This window comes from Chionomys nivalis, chromosome 3 (genome assembly GCF_950005125.1).
Source record: "Chionomys nivalis chromosome 3, mChiNiv1.1, whole genome shotgun sequence".
Lineage (NCBI taxonomy): Eukaryota > Metazoa > Chordata > Mammalia > Rodentia > Cricetidae > Chionomys > Chionomys nivalis.
The window spans coordinates 122843176-122867575 of NC_080088.1; the positions used below are offsets into that span (position 1 = coordinate 122843176).

General features: G+C 51.2%; 1 protein-coding gene across 1 annotated transcript in view; it reads left to right on the forward strand.

Annotated features, from left to right (window-relative positions):
- The window catches only part of Myo18b (myosin XVIIIB), a 208631-nt gene that overhangs the window by 21164 nt on the left and 163067 nt on the right, over window positions 1-24400 (forward strand). The window contains exons 12-15 of the mRNA XM_057764761.1: window positions 3073-3217; window positions 18322-18495; window positions 21536-21626; window positions 24139-24331. Coding sequence (XP_057620744.1) covers window positions 3073-3217; window positions 18322-18495; window positions 21536-21626; window positions 24139-24331 — 603 coding nt within the window. The remainder of the gene's footprint in view (window positions 1-3072; window positions 3218-18321; window positions 18496-21535; window positions 21627-24138; window positions 24332-24400) is intronic.

Genomic DNA, 24400 nt, shown 5'->3' on the forward strand with positions numbered 1-24400 from the left:
TTTTATTATCAGTTGTTGTCCGCCTCAGTTCCCCCCTGGCGGGTATGCAGGAGAGCAAGTGGGCCGTGTTGTCCGCAGCTCTGAGGGTCTGAAGCGTGACCCTGTGGGTGAGGCAGCCAGAGAAGGGAAGTGGCTCTTGTGATTTCTAGCCTAAGCAAGCTGCTGAAACCATGGACACAGCATACACACCACAATTGCTGTAGACATGCACGTATGCATGCACATACATATACACACCACAAACAGACATACCACAGACATGCACATATACATACCACAGACATACACATACCGCAGACATATACATTCATACTACATACATGTCACATGTGCTATGGACATACACATACACTCGTACCACAGGCACACACACACATGACACACACATATACCACATACATTCCACACATGCTATAGACAAGCACAGACATATGCCATAGACATGCCACACATAATACAGACATGCACACATACACACATGTCATAGACACGCCACAGACACTATAGACATGCACATATGGATATACATGCATCCCACATACCACACATGCCTCTAGCCCGCTAAGCCTTCCTGTAACCACTGTGCCCTGATTGAGCGTCACACGTAGATGACACTGCGTGCTTGCTGTGGTGTGAATGAACCTGGAGTGTTGGAGACTTTAATCCCTAAAGTCTTCAGTGTCTGGAATGGGGACTTTGGGAGGTGTTCAGGAATCAATAATGCCCTGAGGGTGGGCTCCCATGATGGTGTTGGTGGCCTGAGCCAGCCAGCTTTCTCTGTCCCACTACATGCCAGCTCTGCCAGCTCAGTGTGCAGCTGAGGCCCCTCCAAATGCAGTGCTGTGCTCGGGATTTCCCAGACAGCCATCCCAGGAAGGCATGCATTAGCCCGTCTTAGACATTTTAAAATTGCTACAAATGAAGAGCAACCCTTTGGATCCAACTTCTTTAATTCAGCATTGGGTTTGGAAGCCACACACACACATACACACACACACATATACACACACACGCACACATACACACACACATATACACACACACACACACACGTGAATATGATTGGCTTGTCCTTTTTCCTTGCCATGTAGAACTCCTTTCCTGGGCTTGGGATTCGCCACTTTCTGCTCAGCTTCATTCCTAGTACCCAGCTAGCTCAGGGTGGCATATCCATTCATCTGATTTATTTCTGGTTTCACGGTTTTTACTCAAGAGCAGATCTGACAGGGAGCTGTGCAGTTGCTTAAAGAACAATGGGCTCTCTGCCATCGTCCCGAGCCTCATCACATTTGACAGGAAGACACCTCCCTGATAACACACATTCTCTGTTTCCAAAGCGACCCGGGCTGTGTGGACAGAGGAGTGAGGCTTTCTGGGAGTCTCCCCTCCCTCTCACGACAGCAAAGTGCTGGGTGATAGGTTCTACCTATTATTCAAAATCGGGTGCTCCTTGCTGACACCGGGAGTCAGAGCAACCCCACATCCTGTCCTCTGCGTGTCCTTTCCCTGCTACTTTGAAATCTCATGAATAACCAGGCTCTTGTTGTGGGAATCCTCCCTTCCCTGTGTGCTGTGGAGGAGCAGCTGCGGTTGCTAGGCTGAGTCCCTGGTTGCTAGGGACTTTGTGGTTCTGTGGTGGCCCAGAAATACGACAGAGCGCTGGGACATGCTTCTGCTGTTAATTGAAACACTTCCAAGGCGAATCTCTCAATGTCACCACCTGCTTTGATGTCGCTCCAATTGACCAAGGATCCTTGTGTGTCTCTCAGTTACCCGCTGTGGCTGGAGCAGAAAAGAAACAGCCTGGGCAGGACTCAGGAAGCCTCTGGTCTCATGTCTGCAGTTAATTGGCTGTGCGACCTTTGGTATCTGTCGTGCCCTCTCTGGGCATGGGACTCTACAAAATTCAAGGACTTGTCAGCTCTAACAGACTGCCCTGCCTCTATCCCCCAAATTCTTTACTTGGATCAGGTGCTAATTGGAGGGTTGCTGACAAAAGGATTCCTGTTCCCGCCTCACTTTCTCTTTGCCTTCCAGGCTTCTGAATCATTTGTCCTTGGCCAGATGGCTCATGCACAGAACTACTTTTAGATTAATTTTAATATTCAGTCAAATATAATTAGAACTATAAATCTGACAAAAAGAGAAAAAAAGACACTTGACGATCAATAACCCATAGACATCTCACTGGGCCAGTCTTTGCTGCTTCAATTTCTCTGCCAACTTCCCTTCCTCCCACAGGGGGTAGAAAGCAAACACTACTCCAGCTTCTGAGGTATATCCTGGGGTTTGGTGGCAAAAGGTGGTGTTCTGAAAGGAATCTGGGTCCACTTGGCTTGCCATGGGCTCTTGATTGATTAGTGATGTCTGCTGTGGGTCCAGAAATGGAGTGGGGTCAGGTCTCAGTACTTAATGGTCTCAGCTAGAAACTTAGCTCCTTAGAATTGTGTCTGTGGCCTTCATGACTGACCACGACTGCCTCAGGCCTTGTCTCTTTTCCATCTTTGCCTCACTCACCTCCACGAAAAACCACTTCTGGGTCCTCATTTGGCCAGCCACCTGCTGTCATTGTCACCCTCATGGGTGGGGCCCTCCAACCATTCATTCGGTCCGTTCCCCACATCTGCCTTTCAAGTTCCCACCCCGGTTCTGCTCATCCTCTGTAATCTCCCATGTGCCTGCTCGGGTCTGGGGTCTGCTGTGCAGCCCATTTCCCACGCCCCATTGCTTTTATGTCTGCTCACTTCTGCCTTGGGGGGCTCTGGGCTGGAGCTTGGGCTGAAGCTCAGGCTCCTTTATCTTGGCATCCAGACCAGAGCTCAGTGCAAATCAGAGCCTCGATAAATCCTTCTAAAAAGAGTAAAACCTACTCTGCACCCCAAACTGGACACCATTGACATTTACAAACTTCCCAGAAGTCTGAATGTGTCTGCCAAACCCAGCCTGGCTTAACTGTGGGTAATTTACTGCGATCGTAAACCAACCGTGTGCACCACAGACTGACCTCAGCTCTGAGCTGTGACTTCTAGTCCCTCCACCGTGACAGCCTTTTCTTCTCTCCCCTTCCCCTAGCCTGAAGACAAGCAGAAGGCGGGGACTGCATTTTCCCAGCTCCAGGGCGCCATGGAGCTGCTGGGCATCTCGGAAGATGAGCAGCGAGCCATTTGGCGGGTGCTGGCAGCCATCTATCACCTGGGTGCAGCAGGGGCGTGCAAAGGTACGTCAGTCCCTCCTGCCAGCTGTTGTCTGATGTGGCGCCTCTCTCAGAAAGGTGGGGACAGACTCCACCTGTCACCACTCCTGTCTCAGAGTTCCCCAGTGATTTTTCCAGCCAGTGGTGTCCATGAGACCCTGTCATTTCTGCTGTCTGTTACTGCAGTCACCAGGCACATAAGCCACATAGCACTTGAAATGTAGCCCATAGCTATGGAATTGAATTTAGAATTGTATGTAAGTGTATGTGTATGTGTGTGAGAGTATTGTATGTGTTTGTGTGCATGTGTGCGCGCATGTGTAATATGTGTGTATATATCTGGTGTATGTATATGTTTGTATACATGCGTGTATGTGCATGGGCGTGTTGTGTGAATGGTGTGTGTGGTATATGTGCATGTGCATGCATATGTGTGTGCATGTCTGTGTGGTCTATGAGTATGTGTGTGCATGTATGTGTATGTGTGTGGGTGTGCATGTGTGTATGGGTGTGGTGTGTATATGGGTGTGCATGCGTGTGCATACATATGTGTATGTGTGTGGTGTGTGTATGTGTGTGCATGTGTGTGTGTGTGTGTGGTATGTGGAATGTGGTGTGTGGTGTGTGTGTGTTGTAGGACAGAGGAAGCCTTAGAACTTTCTTCCTCAGGTTCTGTCTACCTTGGGTTTTCAGACAGAGTCTCTCACTGGCCTGGAGCTGCCCAGTCATGGCAGACTGGCTGTTGTGTCCCAAAGATGCCCCTGTTTCTGTATTCTAGCTCTGGGTTAGCGACAGGCCACCATGCCTAACTTGTACACACGAGTGCTGGGAATGGACTCACGCTTGTGCAGCAGGGACTTTGCACACCGTATCATCTCCCTGGCCCTGGTTGTACATAATTTTAATGACTAAGTAGCCAGTGGCTTCTGCTGTCCAGAGAAGCCTTAGGCTCTGAGTTGAGGTTGCCCGTGCAATAGACGAGTAACCCATCACACAGGCTGGGTTCCACCACTCATCCCCATGGTCTGTGATTGACAGCTTCCTGGTTGTGTCTCAATCACCAGTGTCTCTGTGGCTTTGGCATCTTGGCCCTTTCTTCTTCAGCCATTCCCTGCCCTACTGATGCCCTGGTGCCACTGCCATCGTTGTGAGCTCTTTACAGCAGGCGTTTGCCCGTTTACACGTCTGTGTTTGGACTGTTGCAGTGGTTTCTTGTCTCTCTCACTGCTGTGGCACTATGACAAATGTCCACATCTTGATGACATAAAGAACAGGAGTCCAGCCTCTTCTGTCAGTGCTGAGTGCCAGGTATCTGGAGCAGGCTATGTGCACACCTGTGAAGGCTCATGGGAGCATCTCCCTCTTCAGTCTTTGTCTCTGGCCTTTTTCCTTTAGCATTGTTATCTTACCCTGTTTCTGCTATCACCTGCACTTCCTTCTGGGTTCTCATCTCCTTTTCTGTAACTTCTAAGAACACCGGTCTTTGGGTGTCCATGGTTGGTCTTGTCTTGAGTGCTGCCAAAGTAGTGGCGGCCATGCCCAAGAGTTAAAAAGAAGGAAGGGACTAGAGCTGCTCATGTGACCAACTCTCAGCTCTGATAGGCTAGGAGTCCTTGACTGGCAGTTCCAAGCTGCACAGTGGGCGGGGCTGTCTGGAAGGCTTCCTGCCTTCTAGGACAGGTTCAGCAGAAAGAGGAGGTGGTGGGTGAGGAGGAAGAGGGTAAGGAGGAAAAAGGGGAAGGCAGAGGACCAGTCCAGCAGACAGCTGGTCCTGCCTTCCCGTGTCGACTGGATATGCTCTTTGTCTCCAACTGGGCTAGACTGCAGTCAGCTGCCATGGTAAAGAGAGGCTCTACTCGACTTCCTCTCCTCTTGGGTTAGTGGGCATCCCCTTGGATGTACAGTCAGATGCTCCCTCGCGTGGACATGCTCAGGATGATAAGAGAGAAATCCATGTCTATAAATACTTTATTAACTCATGGTTATGGCAGTAATTTCCTCCATCCCCCCCCCCCCACATTATTTTACGGAGAGCTCGTGTCAGTCTGCCTGGAAGCCCTGCCCCGTGATTTACTGTATTTTTCTGCTTTGGAAGATTTCATAATGGGTTGTTCTAGAATCAGCTATTAAAAATCCACAGTCGTGTATAAACGCCTCTGCCTTGTGTCACAACAGATCGCTCTGAAATATATTAGGCTCATTTTCATTAATCAGGGATCCAGCCTGTGCCTCCTCAGCCTGCTTTGGAAGCCCTGAAACCAGCGTGCTTTGGGTAGGAAGGTGTGGGGTCTCTTGTCTGGATGGGGGCTTTGCAAAATGACAGTGTGGCAACATGCACACCGATGCTCTGAGAAGCCTTGAGAACACTTGCATATGTGGTCTGACTGCAACGGAGAGGCTGCTGGGGATGGCTGCCTCAGTTTTCTTGCTGTTAAATGGGCTGTGAGGAGGCTTGGATGGGCACCTGAACTTGGATCCCTGGCACCCACATAAGCTGGGCACGGTGGCTGTCATTTGTATCCCTGGTGGGCTTTCTGACCAGACAGTCTAGCTTGCACACTGGTTTCCAGGATCAGTGAGGGGCTCTGTCTCGAAGAACAAGATGGAGAGAGACAGGGAGAACGCCTGATGCTGATGCCTGCCCTCTGTATGCACAGCACACAGGTGCACAGGCACACAAACATGTACACGTGACAGTAGGCCGATGAGGGCCTGCACTAAGTGCACATAGTGGTTACACCAGGAGCGACAGAACATTAATACAAGAGTTGGCACCCACGTGGGGCCCGGACACACCCACTCCTGTCTGCCTGTGTTCTCCATGTGAGGAGATGGGAGCTTTTCATCAGGTGCCACATGGCAGCTGCACCCTTGGGTTCCTGTCGTTCCTGAGATGAGCGGTCACAGGCTGTGTGAAATCTCTGCAGTTTAGGGACAACACAGGATTGGGGTGGCAAAGATTGGCCCAGTGGCATTCCACAGGTAAAGCCAAGCCCTGCAGGTCATGTGGATCTCCTGTGATCTGTGACCCAGCTGCAACCTGGGTAGGTCCTTGCCTTCTCTCCGACCTCCCTTGGTGGCCACCAGACTGGGCCTTAGGCCATCTGCTCCTCCCCACAGGCCATCCCACCACAGTGTCGCAGTTAGGGAGTGCACAGACGCCATGTACCACAAATGTCGGCAGAGCTGGGACTCTCTGTCTTTGTGAGCTCTTTGGTCTCCATTCTGTCCTGTGGCACTGACACTAGGTGTGCTCCATGGGGTGCAGCTGTGAAATGCCTCCCATGAGTGACCATGCATGGTGTCACTCCACTTAAAGGTGCTGGCGAGTGACAGGCTCAGATTCCCTCTGCAGTGCTTGTCTGTGTAAGACAATGGTCAGGGCACAGGCCCTGAGACCCAGTTGAATCCAGGGTTCCTGTATATGCGTGCTGTACCTCTGTGAGGGCTAGCCTCATACTCCAGGGCTTCATCATGAGTTATTACATCCTAAGAGTTGGGGCATTTGTAAACTCAAAGGGCTCACTCCCCTTAGGGTCCCTGATGTGAGGTTCCCCATGTGGCTGTTTTCTACATGTGGCTGATAGAAGCTATGCAGGTCAAGCTGTCCTGGGCTGAGTGGAGAGCTCCTTTCTGCTCATGGTGTCAGGTCTCTCCATGTGGGGAGCTTGGGCTTCATGGAGTCTCAAGGTTTCGGGACCCCAAGTACGTGTTTGTTAGGACAACGCTGGAAACTGTCACCTTTCTGAGTTGTGGTACTTTGTCCTGTTCTATTGATTAAAAGCTTCAAGGGTCAAAGGAGGCAGACTCCACCCCCAGAGATGAGAGGGCTGGTTTCCCTAATAGTGTCCCTGGATATCAGGGTTGTGTATCATATTGAAAGACCCCCAGTAGGGACCTTCCCTCAGGTGGAGAACCCCGGACCCAAGAACCAAGCCGAGACCACAGATTGGATGCAAACTGCAAGAGGTAGACACAGGTACCTGCGGGCGGCAAAGTCTTTCGGAGGACTTGCACGCCTGCAGACTGGGTGAGGGTTCTTTTGATAACAAAAGCAGGGCACAGAAGCTGATGCATGGTTACAGGGATTCCATTGGTCAGTACAAATAAGGCGAGGGGTTCACCCTGAGGACAAGTTCCTCAGGAACATTAAGATCTGATAATAACTGACTTGACTCTATCTAGGGTGCAGGTGGGTTTTCCCAGAATTTTCCGTTCCCCTCCCAGGTCAGATGTCTGACCACAGACATTCTGTTTGGCAATCTCTGTTTGGCAACCTAAGAGCATTGACCTTGCCCTGGACCTATACTTGTTTGTGTGCAGGCCCTGCAAAATGGTGTTACAACGGCTAAGCTGGGTTTAGGCAATATAGCAGGGCTGGGGGTCTTTCAATATGCTGTGCTTGTCACTGAGCTGGCTGTGTGACTCACTGGGTCCTGCTGTGTTCTCGGGTATAGTGTAAGAATCAGCTCTGTAACTGATTCTGATGGATTCAGGGATGTCCTCCCATACACTGCCCAGCTCCTTCTGAGGGGACAGAGACTGACCGGGGTCTTCTCGGGTCTCCCAAGGACACTTCTGAAAGGGGTAATCTATTTGCTCTTAGAACACACACTGGTGTCCATTTCACCAAATTGGGGCCTCTGGTTGCATGAGCCTAAAAGTCATGGCAGTGCTCTTTGAACAAGAGTGTCTCCATGAACAAACTCATCCCTGAATCTGGCCACTCCTTCGCTCCATCTTAGGCCGGCGTGGGTGGGTGTCTTTGTCTCTTGGTTTTCAGAGATGACTTGGCAGACAGAGAAGGGGTCACCTTGGCTCCAGATACCAAGGCTCAGAGATGTTCTGTGGTTCCAAAGTCCAACAGCATCCGTTGAGCTCAGGGACTGTCTCTAAAGTTTCCTTGAGGCTGCCTGGTTGTGCTCATCCCAAGGTGCATTCTGGGTGCTCAGAGCACCACACTTTCATAGGGGCCCTTCCTTGGTTCCATCCAATCCTCTGATGTCCCTACAGCACTCTGCTGTAGAGGTTGAGCTGAGCAGAATGGGCGACAATTCCAAGTTGAGACTGTGGGTGCTCCCAGGGCCAGGCTGATCTTTCCAACTGGGACAATTCTCTGTCCTTGGGGACTCAATGTTCTCATCTCTAAAATGTTATGGTAATGTCCATGTCAATACACTTGCCATCTGACCATTTATAGTGCCCCCCCCCCCGGTTTCCTTAATACTTATGTGAATATTATCAGCCAGAAGTTCTACCTGGTGAGGGATCGTGGGCCTATCTTCACTCCTCCCCATTCCCTGTAGCTCTCCACAGAAAGTGGAGCCTTATGTCACTGTGCCTGCTGACCCTTGCTGCTGGACAAAGAGGACCACAGCAAATAGAATCTGGTCTGGCAGCTGGAGTGAGGGCAGCTCATGTCTCTGGCTTATATGGCTTGGCCTCTGTTCCCCATGAAGGTCAGAAACATGCTTCATTTATTTGCCTTCACTAAATTCACCAGCCTGCTTAGCATTGACCCATCGCCTAAGGCACGACACAGTCAGACCATATATAAGGGGCTGGTGATGGGAGGGAAGTGAGCAAAGGCCACAGTCAACTCCCGCCACCTTGTAAAGATGCCGGCTGCTGAATGAATGGGACTGTAATTTGGGGGCCCAAGAGGCTCACTATGCAGTGTCACTAACGACAAGGGCTCAGCACCCCATCCTTTTTGGACAATAATGGAGTCAGTCCACGTGTAGCTGGAGGAGGTGGGCGGATGCACTCTAGGCTGGGAGCCCCTGAGCACAGAGCAAGCATGGGCACAAGGCAGTGTCTTCCTTGCTTTGTCCAGGGTGCCCCTCTCTGCTGTTTCATGGCTGTGGTTCCGTCTACACCGAGTGTCTCTGAACAACAGAAACACCCCGAAAGGATTCAGCACCAGCCAGTAAAGCTGATTCACACCCTGCTTCTGCCTGCACCCAGGACCCAGCGGATGACCTGAGCGGCTTCTGGTCTCGGTGCTGTCACAGTCACGCCATGAGGCTGCAAGTCCCCTTTCCCTTCTCCCTCACAGTCACGCGATGAGGCTGCAAGTCCCCTTTCCCTTCTCCCTCACAGTCACGCGATGAGGCTGCAAGTCCCCTTTCCCTTCCCCCCTCACTCCTTTCTCCTACAGTTTTTTTTCAGTTTAGTTATTTTATATGTGTTGGTGTTTTGCCTGCATGTATGTCTGTATCACATTCATGCCTGGTGCTTGGGGGGGGGGCAGAAGAGGGTTCAGTTGCTCTGGAACTGGAGTTATAGGCAGTTGTGAGCCATCACATGGATGCTGGGAACCAAACCCAAGTTCTTTACAAGAGCAACAGTGCCCTTACTCACTGAGCTACCTCTTCAGCCCCCTTCTCTCTCCCCCTATTCTATGTCTACAGCAGACCCCCCAGCTGCCCTGGGACTCTGCCTTCATTTCTCCAGACTACATAGATTACCTACGGAAAGTGTGGTGATGCTGGGGACAGGAGGAGAGTTCCAGGCAGGCAGCAGCCTCAGGTGGGTCCACAGGGTCCTGCAGGCAGCTGAACCTATGAGACAGACATAGGGAGAGTGCTCTGGGCTCTGGAGCTGTAACGTGCAGGATCTGCACATCTGGTTCTTTTTTCTATCTCCACGTGAGGCCTGGGGTCTGAGTTCCCACCTAAATCCCCGTCCCCGTGTGGTAGATGGACAGCCGTGGACAGTCATGTGACTAGGTGCCGTGGACATTCCATCAATCAGTCCTGAGACCCGGCCCCTCCCCATCCCTTCTTCCCACATGCTTCTCAAGGCCAAGTCTGTGCCTGTCCTCCCTGCCCCAGCTGGTAGCTTGGCTTCTGTCCCAGCAGCTGTGCAGCAGGCCTATTCTGGGCCACAGGCAAGGATTTATTCTGCATTTTCTGAGCATATTGAATTCATTCATTAAGCGGGGATGGCTGCTCTGGGATGGAAACAATTAGAAGTTTCTGAAAAATGAACTCCCTGAAGTGGCTGGGACTGGAAGGCAGAGCTCTGGCAGCTCATGGCCTTGGGGGTGAGTGTGGAAGCTGCAGCGAGGGGCCTCTGGGGTCCAGCAGACCATGATGTCCCTTAGTGGTCACTGGGTGCTCCACAGCCACAGGAAGGGGTGTTGAGGATATGTGGTGAAGATGATGGTGGTGCTGTCATGGTGATGCTGATGACAGAAGTGGTTATGAGAAGGGTAGTGGTGGTGATGGTGGTGCTGTCGTGGTGATGCTGATGACAGAGGTGGTTATGAGAAGGGTAGTGGTGATGATGGTGGTGCTGTCGTGGTGATGCTGATGACAGAGGTGGTTATGAGAAGGGTAGTGGTGATGATGGTGGTGCTGTTGTGGTGATGCTGATGACAGAGGTGGTTATGAGAAGGGTAGTGGTGATGATGGTGGTGCTGTTGTGGTGATGCTGATGACAGAGGTGGTTATGAGAAGGGTAGTGGTGATGATGGTGGTGCTGTCGTGGTGATGCTGATGACAGAGGTGGTTATGAGAAGGGTAGTGGTGATGATGGTGGTGCTGTCGTGGTGATGCTGATGACAGAGGTGGTTATGAGAAGGGTAGTGGTGATGATGGTGGTGCTGTTGTGGTGATGCTGATGACAGAGGTGGTTATGAGAAGGGTAGTGGTGATGATGGTGGTGCTGTTGTGGTGATGCTGATGACAGAGGTGGTTATGAGAAGGGTAGTGGTGATGATGGTGGTGCTGTTGTGGTGATGCTGATGACAGAGGTGGTTATGAGAAGGGTAGTGGTGATGATGGTGGTGACTAAGTAGCTCCAAAGGGATTTGTGGAGTGACCCATGTGACCAGCTGTTGCAAAGAGCCTGTGGCTGCTAAAAGGGTTCTGGACTGGGCCCAGTTAGATCCAAGTCCCTCCTGGTGCTTTCTTTTCTAGCAGAGTGGCCTCAGGCGAGTCACTCACAGATTCGCTTTTGGTCCCTTGGTGCTGTTGGTCCTGCTATCACTTTGTGCAGCACCTTCTGGCTGAGGACTCCCTGAGCTTTCTGCTCCACAATGGTGTCCTCTGTGTAGGGACCCTGATAGCTGGCTTTGCATCCAGTGTCTAACTTTACTCTTAAGTCACCCAATGGGAAAGTGACCAGCCCATTTCACAGATAAAAAGACCAAGACCCAGAAAGAGGACATCTCTTACTTGAGATATCACAATGACAACAAAATTGTCTTTGGACCTCTGGCCTCTGGCTCTTCCCAGTCTCCCAGCTCCATGAAGAGTCCCTGATAACCACTCCCCACTGAAGTCTTGGTTATGCTAGTTCAAGAGACCTCCCTAGGGCCTATTCCTCTCCCCTCGTGAATTCTCAGTGCACAGGGCACACTGGAGCCTCTGAGAACCCTTCACCAAAGCCTGCTGTTGTAAGTTACCCCACCTGAAGGGTCCACAGTGTCACCTCCCAGGATGGCCCCACCCCCTACCGCAGCCTTAGCCATGATGCCCATCCCTACGGGTCAGGTGTAACTCAGCAGCAGTTTCTGGATGGTTTTGTCCAGATGTGCAAACAGCAGAGCCTGGTGCTGATGCCGGCTTCCTCCAAAGCAGCAGGAGGAAGTCACGTGGGTGGGCAAAGTGTCAGGGTAGGAGCTCTGTGAAGCAGGAAGCTCTGTAAGAGGAGGGACGACGCTTCCCATGGTGCCCTTGGCAGCATTTGCCTGGAATTTGGGTAGGAGATTCAGTTCCTGGAATGTTTCTTCTTAGGACATGTACTTCCTGATGTCTTTCACGAGGGTGGGTGGTTCTGGGGTGCAGATCTAGTGCACCCACAACCTTTCCAAGTCTTCACACTGCTCTCTTCTGACCGTTGCTGTCCTCATTTTGAGGAGAATGAAATTGAATATCTGGGAGTCAACCTGACTTTTTAGGACATTGTGTGGTACCAAGAGGAAGAAACCTGGTCAATCATCCTCATCAACTTAGACCATGAAAACTTCTATGGACAAGTTCAACAGAACCACCGCATACGGGCTGCCCATGCATGCTTCAGCATTGCCAGGGCACAGAACTTTCATATACGGACTGCCCATGCATGCTTCAGCATGCCAGGGCACAGAACTGCCACATACGGGCTGCCTGTGCATGCTTTGGCATTGCCAGGGCACAGAACTGCCGCATACGGGCTGCCCGTGCATGCTTTGCCATTGCCAGGGCATAAATTTCATTTTCATTTGTGGCACCAAGTGGTAGAAATGGGATTCGAACCAGTCATTTTGTCCTTGGCGCTAACTCCTGTTCTACTTGCAGCAACCACAACCACAATCCTTTGAGCTTATCTCTTCTCTGCAGGTGGCCATAGTCTTTCCAGGCTTCAGAACTGTAAATCTCTGTGTGAGGCAGAGGGAGCCAGATGCTCTGGTGTTATAAATAAGCCCCATAATGTTGAGTAATCAGGAACAACTCAGCTATTGTCGGAAGGAGAAATAACTCGGTTATTAATAAATGCAGGAGGTCACAGTAATTGATAGCAATTGAACCCACTGTGTGCAGGGACATAGCTATGCCATTGTGCACTTGCATGCATGCTCGTTCGCTCCCTCCCTCTCTCCTTCTGCCCCCACTCTCCTCCTCCCCTCCCTGAGTCCTCAAACCTTGCCTCTGCAGGTAGATTTGAGTCATAGACTCTGCAGCCCCAGGATCTTCTCTTGCAACTTCCTTTTCTCCCTCTCACTCCCCCTTTATTCTCTCTGTTTAAGTTTTGCCTGCCCGGTGACTCTGGAGACAGAGTAACCATCGGGGCTCTTTCAGCTGAGCCAGAATTTCCCAGACCAATGTCTGATGGGACACGGGAACTGCTGCAGGCTCTGTGAAGGTGTTCTAAGGTTAAACTGGGTTAAAAAGAATGTCCTCTGCTGGAGGCTCACAGAAACTGCTCTAAGGGCTCCGAGAAGTCCCGCAGCTATGATGCATAGCCAGGCTGTGACAAGGATATGATACAGGAATCATTTTCCTCCCTGTGTGTGTACAGCTGTCTGTGATTTTGGAGGTCAAAGGTGACTTTGGCTGCCTTTCTCCGTCTCTCTCCACCTTACTGTTTTTGAAACAATGTATCTTGGGCATTCCACTTTGGCTAGACCAACCGGCAAGGCCAGCGAGCCCCAGGCTTCCGTCCCCACCTCTCCAGTGTTGGGACTGCAGGCCTGTACTGCCACCCCTGGCTTTCCCCGTGGGTTCTGGGGATCTGAACTCAGGCCCTCCCTTTACTGATGGGGCCATTTCTGTCCCTTTTTCCTCGAATATGTTCGATGAACTTTGGGGAGACTGACACACAACTCTGAGATCACCTGCCCTGTTCCACAGCTCTGTTGTCACTGAGAATCACCGAGTCAGCCCTGCCTGGCCCGGTTGCTGTTGACTTGAGACTGGTCTCAGTCAGACATGCGAGTAGCCTCTGGGGAATAAACAAGATGTCAGAGAAAGAAGGCAGCTTGCTGAGAGCTTGCATTCCTCTCTGGACTCTTTGCTGGGCCACCTTCATTTGAAGGGAAGCCCAGCTAGATATTGGTTTCTGTGGCCATGGACAGTGGTCCCTCCCGAGCCTTGGCTGAAGATGCTAGGGTGAGAGTTCAAGGGCAAGGGTACATGTGTGATGTGAGGCTGGAAGGCCAGGAAGGGCTGTGCTAGAGAACAGGCAAGCAAGAGGCAGGGCTGCCTGACCATTCTCACCAGACACTCAAGAAATGGCTGGCAATGCGTACACACCGGGAGTGACCTCTCTTCTCGGAGGATATTCCAGCTACAGCTTCTGGACTCCTAGAAGGTAATGAGAGGAATGTCAGCCCACAGCAGGGAGAGGCCCACCCTGCTCCCTGGCAGAACTGGTTTTCATCCCTCTCTCTTTGACAGTCCCTCTCTGCCCCTCTGCCCAGCTCCCTTTGGTTTTATCTTCACATTGATGTTGTCCCATTGTTCTGATGGTCCATATGGCTGGCTCCTCGGGGGCAGAGGACCACTCTCATCCATCAAGTCTTGGGAAAGGAGGCAATGGCGGGGTGAGCAGGACTGGCCATCAGCCGTGCAGCTCATCCACTTCTGGACTCATTCCTCACCAGGCGACTTATCCCAAGGCCAAGACAGAAGCCTGGTGACAGCAGTGATCTCTGAGTTCTCTACTCCTCCGTGGATGGCAGAAGAGCCAAATAGCTTCTCCACAGGGGCCTGGCAGGCTCCGGGCCACTTCCTGTAACACCCTGGACAGTAAGCTTGAGCGTGTCGTGCATAGTTGTCTTTCCATTAGCACATTCTTTCGGAGGAGAAACTCTATCTATAGACGGGGCCCAGGCAGAGTCCCTGGCACGTACCCTGTACTCAAATCTCAATGATTATCATTACTGTTAACTGATAGCCTTGTGGAGGAAGGGATCAAACCCAGAAAGCCTTTTTCCTCCATATGCTGGGAATCCCCCCATTCCATGCCATCCCCCACTGCAACCTCAGTGGTGACCCTTTGAGGAGCACAACAATGTCCCTAACTTTGGAAGGAGTTAGTAACAGACACTGGGCTAACACAGGACTTCTCAGTAGAGAAGTAGCCTTAGTCAATTGAGGGCTCCCAGAGGGGACACTTGCTAGCTAGCAGTCTCCTTGGTCTCCATGGTACATAGCCATTTCTGGAAGCAGCCAGCAGACCTGCAGGGGGAGCCCTGCCCTGCAGGAACCTGGAAAAGAGCACCCCCTGGAGTTTACAGGTGAAGCTGCAGGGACAGTGAGCTGGGCACTGCTGTGGGGCTCCACCCTGTCCTTGTGCTCTTCTGAAAGGATCTTGGGGGCTCTTCTGATCTTTCATGGATTGTAATAACTGTGCGTCCGCCTGAGTAGTGGCTACTACTGAGAAAGGCAGTGGTGGAAATTGGAATCTGAGGCTGTTTCTTCCTGGTAATCTCACCCAGCTCCATCTCTCTCCTCCTCAAGTGGCACCTCTGAGTTCTTGGCATTCCTGGGATGGGCTGTGGCCACTGTCCCTGTCTGATCAAAGAGGAGTCAAGTTTTAGTTAAGCTCCTATGCTACTGACCAAGTTCCCTTCAGACCACTTTGGCTTTACTAGCTGGAGACCCTTCAACAGACCCTGGAAATGTGCTTGTAGGCCAGGAAGACTCACAGAGCCCAGAAGACAACCTCAGAACCCTCAGCTCCTCCCAGAAACCTCACCGCACCATCTCCCCAGCTTCATCAGCTCCCTGAGGCTGGACAAGTCACTGTAGGTGTGGTGGGGGCAGGGACTCCAGAGCAGATGTGCATGGTGGGGGTGGTAGGAAAGGATGAGAGACACCCACAGAGAGAAGTACCTCCTGTTAGTGTGAGCAGCCCCCGTGCCCAGGAAGAAGGAAGCCTCTTCTCTCATGCCTGCTCAGCTCCCTTTTTGACAAAGAGAGAGCTGGCTGGCTTCAGCCTGGGAGACAATGGATCTAATTAGAATCTAATGGCCTGCTGGCACCTGCACATTTCTGCTTTCTGTTGTGACAGGTGACAATGATTCTCACTAGACACAGAACTAACGTTTCCTTTCACAATGTGTTTGTCTAAGAGAAATAGATGACTAGGTCCCATCGGGGACTGTGGATCTGGGGGTCCTAAGGACGTGCTGAGTTTCCTAAAGGTGACAGTTGAAGGATGGGCTTTGGCGAGTGGCAGCAGGTTCTTCTTCTCAGTGGCTGTCTATTGTCTGTTGATTTTCTGAGTCATTTTTCGCATCTTTAAGTGACAATGACCACCCACCTCTATAGCAGCGGTGAAGGAGGAAGACTGAGGCTTCAGGCAGTATAGTAAGCTCAGGCCAGCCTGGGTTGGATAGTGAGACCTTGTCTCAAAGAAACAATCTACAAAAATGCACGAACGGTAATAGTGCTAGAATGCTCTGAAAATTTAGTAGTGATGGCAAACAGGGGATGGGCTAACATATACCAAGATGGGGACATCATATAGACTCCCAAGTTCCAAATGAGGGGAGCAAAAAATACAGCATGTTAAATAAGAGAAGGTCAATAAAACTTAACTATTACACTACCCTTATTGTTGACACCATACTCACTGCCACCATCATGACCACCATCATCGCCATCATCATCATCATCACCGTCATCATCATCACCATCATCATCACGACCACCATCATCATCACCATCATCACCACCATCACCATCATCATCATCACCATCATCATCACCATCATCATCACCACCACCATCGTCATCACCATCATTGCCATCATCATCACCATCATCATCACCATCATCACCACCATCACCATCATCACCATCATCATCACCATCATCACCACCATCATCATCACCATCATCATCACCATCATCACCATCATCACCATCATTATCATCACCATCACCATCATCATCACCACCATCATCACCAACATCATCATCACCAACATCATCATCACCCCTGCAATCACCACCACCATCATCACCATCATGATCATCACCATCACCACCATCATCACTATCACCACCAACACCATCATCACCCTCGCCATCACCATCACCACCACAATCACCACCACAATCATCACCACCATCATCACCACCATCGCCACCACCACCACTACCACCACCACCATCATCACCATCACTACCACTGTCATCATCACCATCATCACCACCATCATCACCATCACCACCACCACCAACACCATCATCACCATCATTGCTATAGCATCACCATCACTTGCAATCATCATGGCCACCACCATCACCACCACCATCAGCTGTGTCATCAGCTATGATTGACTTCCTCAGGTCTCAGTTCCACCGTCCTTGCAAAGTGGCATTTGTGGTAGCTTCCTGCGAAGCTGGCCCACAAGAACACCTAGCAAGCAGCTGTTATTTGCCATCTTCTCCAGGTAGCACTGGTTAAAGTCTCAGGCAGAGTCTTTCCCACAGCGTTCCAATTTTGCCCCGAGACTGACTGTTCAGATGTCTCCTTGGCCCACTGGGCCCTGGCAGCCACCTGGGGGGCAGAGGGATGTCTGCAGGGAGCCGTGGTTTGTGAGAAGACAGGAGACATTGTGATTTGTTTTAATTAGTCAGTTATTTGTATTTGGGTCACAAATCAGTCCACAGCTACTGTAGGGAATTTAGAAAATGTCAGTTCTTCACTCCGTCTGACTATATTCCTGCTTGCCGTGTAATTTTCAAAGATGTAAAAACATCTGTTTCTTTGTGTGGCATGTGAAGACAATGACCACACGCTAGTTCTCTCATTCAGACGTGTGGGTCTGGGGACTGAACTCGGGTCTTCAGGATTGGTGGCAGCACCTGGCCTGCTGGGCCATCCCACCATGCCCTCCCTCCTCCCTCTTCTCATCGTACCAACACTCTAGAAACGACGTCACGGTGTCTTGCAGGGTAGTTTTCCACCCACTTTTGCTGAAAGGCATCAGTGAGCACCGTGTGTGCTACACAGTCAGGAAGTGTTTTAAATGGCGCCCCGTGATTCTCTGACGACCCCACTTTGCTGCCCTCCTTGTTGTGCTCCAGGTGGACAGCTTGTTTTTCACACAGCACCCTCACTTCTGCCCCGGGGATCCCCCCCCCGCTTCCTCACCTCTAAGCTCCTTGCTGGTCATAGCCCAAGCCCAGTGTTACATCTCTCCAGGGTTCCTCTGGGCAGCGGACATCCATCTCTCTTTGTCCATTATTCTGGTTTAGTGTCTCCTTGCGGTATGAACCGCCTGAACTCATCTCCCTTGTCTGCCTGTCTGCTTGCTTCTTGCCCAGTTCCCTACCTGGACCATAAGGTCGCTGTATGAGGCAGTCACTGTGTGTGACTTTCTGTCATGTCAAAGGTGCTCTGTAAATCGTGCTGAGCATGCAGGTGACTGGTTAAATGTGTGGCTGGGTAACTGGGTAAGTGTTTGGGTGGTTGATTGGGCAGCAAGGGTCAGACAGTAGATGTGCACATGGGTGGCTATGCCCTAATTATCCTATTCTCCATTTAAAGTCTTTCCCGTATTAGCTTGAAAAGAAAAAGACCAAAGTAGATGGAAGAGTGGCAGGACTCTCTGAGGTGTTCTTGGGCATGCAGCCACCCTGTGCCTGGCATCTCATTCCACATCTTCCTTGTCCTCTGCACAGTGGGCCGGAAGCAGTTCATGCGGTTTGAGTGGGCCAGCCGCGCTGCCGAAGCTTTGGGCTGTGACTACGAGGAACTGAACTCCGCCACCTTCAAGCACCACCTGCGGCAGATTCTCGAGCAGATGACATCAGGGCCACAGCGCCAGGGCCTGGAAGACAACGAAGCCTGCTCAGGTACCAAGCACCCAAGACCACACTCTAGGTGCCCAGTTCCTTGCAGAGACTGCGCTGGTGGCTGCGCTACATGCTCTCCGTGTTTCCACGCGTTCATCATGACAGCTGAGGAGAGTTGCTCTGTGCACAAGTGCCAGGCTAGGGAATGCCAGTGTTGGTGGAAAAGGAAACAGTTCTTCCCTGACTGATGCTTATGGTCAAACAGCTCTCTCTGGCCATTGACCATGGAGGCTGCAGAGTCCTGGATCGGTACTCTGTGCTGGGAGAGGGGACATCAGGCTGTGCCCAGAGGCTGATGTATTTCCACTGTGGTTTGTGTTTGTGGGGTGCTTGATAGGTAGAGGAGGAAGTTCTACCTGTGTGAGGATGAGGGCGAGGCTGGGGCATCTGGAGTGGGGGGGGATGTGGGAGGGAGGATGAAGGGCAGGTACCTATCAGCACACACAGTTGCAATGACTGATGGGAAGCTGAAGAGTGGCTTAATGAGGGAGGAGGAGCCTTGTCCTCAGGAAATCTCAGCTGGAAAGCTGAGCCGCCAGGAGGAGAGCTGAAAACCTGTAGAAACCATAGGTGAGGGACGTGACTCAGCGGGCAGAGTTCCTGCCGTGCAAGCATGAGAACCTGAGTTTGGATTCCCAAGGACCCACCTGAAAGCTGGGCACAGTAGTGTGCGTCAGCCCTGAGGAAACAGAGGCAAGAAGGTCCTGGGGGCCGCTGAGCCAGTGAGTTACAGTGAGGGGCCTTGTCTCAAAAAATAGGGTGCAAAGTGATGGAAGAAGACAGCAGTGTCACCCTCTGGCTTTCACACTCATACACACATACATAAACACACACACTCACACACAAATGCACTCACACACAAATGCAACACAAACACATTTACAAACACACACATATACTTACACAAACACACACTGATGCACACACAATACATTCACACACAAACACACACACCACTACATGAAAGGGAAATGGAACAGATGCTGGGTCTAGGGTACACACGGAGGTGACATGAAGTGCTGGGGCACCATCTTGGATTGGGTCTGAAGAGCCATGGGGAACGGTTGGGTCTTTCACTGGTGAAGGACAGATGAGAGGCTGTACCCATGAAGGTGGCTCTCCAGGGTCCTGAGGCTGTGGTTGTAGAAGACAGAGGTGTGCTTTGTCAGGCAGCAGGGTTTGTGATAAGGAGGAGGGGCTGTGTGAACTAACTTCGGGGACAAACCTCTCTGTCCCATGGGACTCTAGAGCCGTCTATCTTCCAATAAGGCGGACGGCTCTTCTTTTTTGTTCCCAGTTTGAACTCTGCTGTCTCCTCCTCTCATTTGTAGCACACTACACACGTGAATGGCAAGCTTGTGTGTGCACACCCATGTACACATATGTGTGCACACAATACATATGCATAGGTAAGCAGCATGTATACACATGGTGTGCCACATACATGAAAAGACACATGTGCAGAATGCACACAAGACAGACACACCACTTCTTGAGTCTGAGTTGGTCTGTCCACAAAGGTCTCAGAGATAGACATTAAGCAGGCAAGGGACCTGTGTGCCTCAGATCAATGTTGTGAGGCTGTGGGTTGCCTAGCAACAGCCCAGGGTGGGGATGGAGATAAAGGAGGGATGGGAACTGCTTGGGAGCAGCAGTGGGCAGGCTGTCTAAAATGTGAAGCAGAAATATTTGTCTTGAGGGGAAATGGATTCTAATTCTATGATGGGAACTGGGCGGAAGGTCAGGAGCTGTGACTGGCTGCTCTCCATTGCACAGCCTCGTTCAGGCCAGCTACTTTCATGGGATACACTCATGCCCCTGTGTTCAGTCAAGTCTGAGGCTACCTCCCTACCCCCAGCGCTGGAGAGAGATCTTCTGCCATTTCCCACTGTTCTATGTCCAAGTTGTGCCTCTGGGCTGACAGAGTCCAATTATCTCGCCATTCGCTCTGCTCGAATGACCAAGTTATCTCAACAAAGTGATTCTGGCCAATTCAAACAGTTGGAAGACTCTGTGAACCCAGAAGATTTCACCCGAGTAAATCTTAGGAGTGAAGTGATTGAGTCTGAGTGTGAAGCCGTGACTGCTTCCAGAGGAATGAGCACCACGCATGCTGTCCACACTTCCATTCTGTGCCTGGTGCCAGGGATTTAAAGCCCCAACCCCAGAGATGGTTCTTCACTTCAGGGCACTCCCAGTCTCAGAAGGGAGACATAGTTTAAACTAATAAAGACCATGAAAGCAAAAAAAAAAAATAGATATAAAGTATAATTATAAAGCATTGGTATAAAACTGATGCTATATGCCCAGATTGGGAGTGGCTCCCCAACCCCACAGTCAGCTTTCTCTGTTGAACCAAGGACAGGAGCCGGTCATATTCAGAAGGGTTATTTGGACTAAGAGAGCAATCAAGGGTCCCACCATTCCAGGACATGCTCCTAGTGACCTAGAACCCCCCTGCTTTTTCAAGTTCCTGCCACCTCGAGGTAGTGCTAGCCTGAGGACTGAGCATGGAATGTGGCGTCATGTTCAAAATACAGCACCATATCCCTTCCTACCATTGTGATAAGACACCATTATCAATGCAACTTATAGAAGAAGCATTTGGCAGGTGACAGGCTGGAAAAACAGCAGAAAACTACATCTCAAGCCCCAAGCATGGGGAATTGTTTAAGTCTTTTGAAACACTTGAAGACCGCATCTCCTCCCACAAGGTCACACCCCCAATCCTTCCCATGTAGTCCTGCCAACTGAGACAGATATTCAGATGTGTTAGCCTATGGGAGCCGCTCTCATCCAAATGTTTCAGCCACTCTCTGAGGAGCATGTGAGGCACTGGGAGAGACATGGCACATTAGGGGAGACTCTGGGGTCTCACTAGGTTTTTAGCACCTTTCTGAAAACCACACACATATTATTTGAGCACCGAGGGAGGTGACTTCTCTCTCTGGTGACCCTGACTGCTTGGTATCGATGCTCTTGGCCCTGCGAGAGGTCATAGCCTCCAAGTATTTATTGTTTTCTGTCTCCCCCATCCCAGGGCTCAAGATGACAGGCGTGGAATGTGTGGAGGGGATGGCCTCTGGCCTGTACGAAGAGCTCTTCGTGGCTGTGGTCTCCCTCATCAACAGGTAATGGTGGTCTGTCAGACTGAACTCAGGCCTTCTGCAGTACGTAATGGGCACAAACCAGGGGCGTTTCTCAGAGTGGGATACTATAAACAGAGGAGAGGAGGTTTCTAAGGCAAAGCTGGCCTTAAATCTCGTCCTTGCTGTGTGACTTCCCAAGTCCGTTTATTCCTCTGGTTTCTACAACTTGAAAGCTGTTGTTTCCTCTGGGATTACTGGGACATTAGAACAAGTGAGCGATACATTGAAGTACATTTCTAACAGTGAAATTCCCAGCAGCAGGACCTGGGGGAGCAGGACCTCGGGGCGCAGGACCTCGGGGCACAGGACCTCGGGGCACAGGACCTCGGGGCACAGGACCTCGGGGCGCAGGACCTGGGGACGTGGGACCTGGGGGTGCAGCTCAAAAGGCAAAGTTCTCCCACTCGAGCTAGAGGGACAATGTTCAGAGCCCAGAACCCATCTAAAAAAACCAGGAAGCACAGACCTGTAATCCCCGACCTGGGGAGATGAGGCTAGGCAGACTGTCGGCGAGCCAAAGCCTGAGCTCCACGTTCATTGAGAAACCCTGCCTCAAAAAGCAGGGAGAAGAATAACAGCAGGTGGCATGACCTCTGTATTCACATACAAACACACACATACATACACATACACACACATGTACACACACACACATACACATACACCCATGCATGCGCGGGCACAAATGTGTACACACACACACACATGCATACACATACTCACATGTACACACATACATACACATGCACACAAATGCATTCACACACATACACATGCATGCACATGTACAGATGCACATACACATGCACACATGTGCGCATACCTACACATGCCTGTATAGGCACATGTGGTCATGCATACACACATACACACATGTGCTCACAGACATACACATGTGCACACACATACATGCATACACATGTATGCACAGGTACACACACATACACATGTGTGTACACAAATATGCACATACACACATACGTACACTCACACCCCAACAAAACTTACGGATTTGGTAACACCTGCTAAGGGCAGGGGACAGCCCTAATGATTCACCCCGCCTTGAGCTATTTTCTTCTCATGTGTGCCCAGTGTGCAGATGAGAAGAACAAGGTGTGGGATGGGGAGCCAGTGAGATGCTGCCCTCTGCTGCTGTCTTCCAGTGCGCTGCCCTGGTCATTTATTTCTCTAGCTTTTCCTTCTGGGTGTGGGGGACGAGCAGGACAGACTAGCAGCATGGCCTGTGGGGTGGCAGTCCAGGGAAAATGCCAGGCTGCTCCGAGTCCATCTTCCTCAGAAGTCCATTGAGCAGCTCCAGCATGACCCGTGGGGAACACAGGGAGGGGGTCCCCTTCTCTGCAAGAGTGCGCGGCATAATTAGACTTTGGAATCCTGTTAAGGGATGAGCCGCTGCTGCGTAGCAACCGAGCAGCCAGGATCTCCAGTTGCCAGGGCCTTGGAATCCGCTCCCTTTATCGCTATCTGAGTAATTACCATCCGCCGGGAGGCACAGGCACCATATCTAGAAACTGAGGGATCTTTGTGCTTCGAGGAAGGGAGGGCTGTGAGCTTGTAGTGAAGGGGAGCAGAGAGGCCACCTATCCCGCTCCTGGCCTGCCAGCGTCTCTACAATAGAGACTTTGCTGAGAAGGAAGGTCACCACGTCCATTATGGGCTCTAGGAGGTGCCCCCCTCTCCAATTTCACCTTCCTCTCGTGCACATCTCTGTGGTGGCTGCCCTGCTCGACCCCTTTGTATAGACAGAAAAATCTTCATAAGGAGAATGGAGAACTAAGGTCCAAAGCCTGCTCCCCAGAGCTGACGGCAGATGTTGCTGGTGATGGCGAGAGCAGAGGACTTTGCTGAGCACCAATCAGAGGGCAAGCTGTGTGCTCCTGGCAGTGGGTGTGGTGTAACGTCCTATTCTCCCAGAAGCCTTCGGAGCTGGCCTCTGCCTTGAACCATTTTACAGCCCAGCACCAGAGAGCTCAAGCAGCTCCCCAGAGACACACAGCCCTCTGTGGCAGAATAGAATGGCAGCCCACGCTTCAGAAGGCTTTCCGTTCTGTCTTTTGAGTCAAGCAGTCTGGACTGTCTGTCCAGACAGAAACATCGGAAGTATCCAACGGAAGTGATAACATACACAATGTATCTCTCAGCTCAGTGTGCTATGGGGAAAGAGAGGGATTTCTCTGGTGGCTTCTGACATAGGCCCCGATGGAGAAGTCACATTGACTGAAAGCTTGCTGCATCCTCGCCTCACGAGACACACTGACACATCCTTTACTGCAGCCCTGGACCAACTCACTCCTGCCATCATGTAACAGCTGGGGAAAGTCATGCTCAGAGAGGTTAAGTAGATTGCCTGGGGTGGGAGTCACACAGCCTATACATGGTGAGCTTGGGTTCAGAGCCAGATCCACCTAGAACGCTGCCTCAGTTTCTCCATCTCTGCTAGGGGAGGGTAGAACCAGCAGATCTTTTCTCTCCCCAGATCTTTCTCTTCCCACCATCTGTCTATGGCTTCCATCATGGTGGTTGACTCTCCAGGCTTTCGGAATCCTCGGCACCAGGGCAAGGACCGGGCGGCCACCTTTGAGGAGCTGTGTTACAATTATGCCCAGGAGCGCCTGCAGTTACTCTTCTACCACAGGACCTTTGCTTCTACCCTGGAGAGATACCGAGAGGTGTGTGTCGGCTGGACTGGGGCTTCCCAGGCCTGTGCCCAGGGGTGAGGCCAAACGGGTGGAGTGAAT